The 2483-nt window shown below is 42.7% G+C and overlaps 2 protein-coding genes across 2 annotated transcripts in view; one reads left to right on the top strand and one right to left on the bottom strand.

The window, feature by feature from the left end:
- On the top strand, positions 1-2108 carry LOC106305914 (galacturonosyltransferase 8-like). Its single transcript, XM_013742341.1, has 2 exons — positions 1-1546; positions 1636-2108. Exons 1-2 carry the CDS (start codon positions 113-115, stop codon positions 1909-1911), a joined length of 1710 nt encoding a protein of 569 aa, XP_013597795.1. The 5' UTR covers positions 1-112; the 3' UTR covers positions 1912-2108.
- A 164-nt stretch (positions 2109-2272) lies between these two features.
- The window catches only part of LOC106305915 (putative G3BP-like protein), a 2971-nt gene continuing 2760 nt past the window's right edge, over positions 2273-2483 (bottom strand). The window contains exon 11 of the mRNA XM_013742342.1: positions 2273-2460. The gene's annotated coding sequence lies outside the window, so the exon portion shown is untranslated. The remainder of the gene's footprint in view (positions 2461-2483) is intronic.

The raw sequence follows: 2483 nt of genomic DNA, 5'->3' as shown, positions 1-2483 counted from the left end.
TTAGAAAATGGTTACCGACATTTTTTTTTCCTTAATACAATCATTTCAGATGTTCAGAGAGACTCCATTAATAGCAGCTATAATTGAATGAAACTCCACTGATCCTGCAAAAATGGCTACTCACCACCGACTTTTACGCGGCGGCGGATCTCCGGCGATTATCGTCTCCGGCGTCAGATTCAGACTCACAGCTTTGGCTGCCACTATCGCACTTTCCTTCTTCACTCTCTCGTTTGTCTTCACTTCCGAGTCTAATCACTCACCTGAACTCCATCTTCCCGTAAGTTCTCAATCCCTGAATCTCATCAGACACTCGAATGGAGTCGGATCCATCAGAAGATCCATATTGGATATCAAATCGGATCCGCTCAAGCCACGCCTCCTCCAGATCCGGAAACAAGCTGATGACCACCGGTCGTTAGCACTAGCCTACGCCTCTTACGCTCGGAAGCTCAAGCTCGAGAATTCGAAACTCGTGAGGATCTTCGCGGATCTCTCAAGAAACTACACGGATCTCATCAGCAAACCAACGTACCGAGCTCTCTACGATTCCGATGGATCTTCGATCGAAGAATCCACGCTTCGACAGTTCGAGAAAGAAGTTAAAGAGCGGATCAAAATGACTCGCCAAGTGATCGCTGAAGCCAAGGAGTCGTTTGACAATCAGCTCAAGATCCAGAAGCTAAAAGACACGATCTTCGCCGTTAACGAACAGTTAACGAATGCTAAGAAGCAAGGAGCGTTCTCGAGCTTGATCGCTGCGAAATCGATTCCGAAGGGGCTGCATTGTCTTGCGATGAGGTTGATGGAAGAGAGGATCGCTCATCCAGAGAAGTACACTGATGAAGGGAAAGCTAGAGCATCGGAGCTCGAGGATCCGAGTCTTTACCATTACGCTATCTTTTCGGATAACGTGATTGCAGCTTCGGTGGTGGTGAACTCTGCCGTGAAGAATGCTAAGGAGCCGTGGAAGCATGTCTTCCACGTTGTGACGGATAAGATGAATCTCGGTGCGATGCAGGTTATGTTTAAGCTCAAGGAGTATAAAGGAGCTCATGTTGAAGTGAAAGCTGTTGAGGACTATACTTTTTTGAACTCTTCGTATGTGCCTGTGTTGAAGCAGCTTGAGTCTGCGAATCTGCAGAAGTTTTATTTCGAGAATAAGCTTGAGAATGCGACCAAGGATACGACCAATATGAAGTTTAGGAACCCGAAGTATTTGTCTATATTGAATCACTTGAGATTCTATTTGCCTGAGATGTACCCGAAGCTGCATAGGATACTGTTTCTGGACGATGATGTGGTTGTGCAGAAGGATTTGACGGGGCTTTGGGAGATTGATATGGATGGGAAAGTGAATGGAGCTGTAGAGACTTGTTTTGGTTCGTTCCATCGGTATGCTCAGTACATGAACTTCTCTCATCCTTTGATCAAGGAGAAGTTTAATCCGAAAGCATGCGCGTGGGCTTATGGAATGAACTTCTTTGATCTTGATGCTTGGAGAAGAGAGAAGTGCACAGAAGAGTATCACTACTGGCAAAATCTGGTAACCTTTTGTGATATATGTTTTGACAACAATGTGTTTCGTTGTGTTGTTGTGTTTTGACTTTTGTTGTGTGTTTGTCTGAACTGCAGAACGAGAACAGGACTTTATGGAAACTGGGAACGTTGCCACCGGGGCTGATCACGTTTTACTCGACCACAAAGCCGCTGGACAAAACATGGCATGTGCTTGGGCTGGGTTACAATCCGAGCATTAGTATGGATGAGATCCGTAACGCCGCGGTGGTACATTTCAACGGTAATATGAAACCGTGGCTTGATATTGCTATGAACCAGTTCCGACCGCTTTGGACCAAGCACGTCGACCACGACTTGGAGTTTGTTCAGGCTTGCAATTTCGGCCTCTGAACTATGAATTATTTTCTTTATCAACATAATCTTGTATCAAATGTTGTTACTTCAGCTGTGAGGTTTTAACATTAGTTTTACGTGTTATTTATATATTTTTGGGAATTAGAATAATGTATTTTGTTCATAGCTGTCGTAATTCTAAAAATATTATGGGTGCTACTACATTATGCAATTTTATCTCCTTTTGATTTGAATTGCTAGAATAATCACTGCCTAGCTAGCTAATTCAGGAATTAAGAGAAAAGCAATGCTTTGTAAAACAGAAAAGAACCCGGCATTGTCCGAATTTTTTTGTGAATCTGAGTTTTGATATAAAACTATGTTACTGGTACTGGTGGTTTTGGGCAGGTTTTACCGGTTCAAAACTCAAAATGGTTAGAGAATTTTTTAAACGTTGCTAGACGAACAAGTGCAGAAGTGCCGAAACTCTATCTGCCACTTAGAATTTGTAACTCCAATTAACAAAACGGGGGATGCAGAGAAAAGAGAATAATAGCTATTTTAGTCGTAGCTCTAAGCCTATACTCTCAAAACAATTCGAGCCTCTTTTTTTTTTTTTTTTTTTTTTT

Source organism: Brassica oleracea, chromosome C7 (assembly GCF_000695525.1).
Source record: "Brassica oleracea var. oleracea cultivar TO1000 chromosome C7, BOL, whole genome shotgun sequence".
Taxonomy (NCBI): domain Eukaryota; kingdom Viridiplantae; phylum Streptophyta; class Magnoliopsida; order Brassicales; family Brassicaceae; genus Brassica; species Brassica oleracea.
Note: the sequence above shows the minus strand (reverse complement) of the source record. Positions and strands in the feature narration are given on the sequence as shown.

Bases quoted from the DNA above. Each gene is read 5' to 3' on its own strand.
- LOC106305914 (XM_013742341.1), top strand. From the start codon at position 113: ATGGCTACTCACCACCGACTTTTACGCGGCGGCGGATCTCCGGCGATT. The intron at 1,547-1,635 runs GTAACCTTTTGT...TCTGAACTGCAG, and splicing joins ATCACTACTGGCAAAATCTG to AACGAGAACAGGACTTTATG.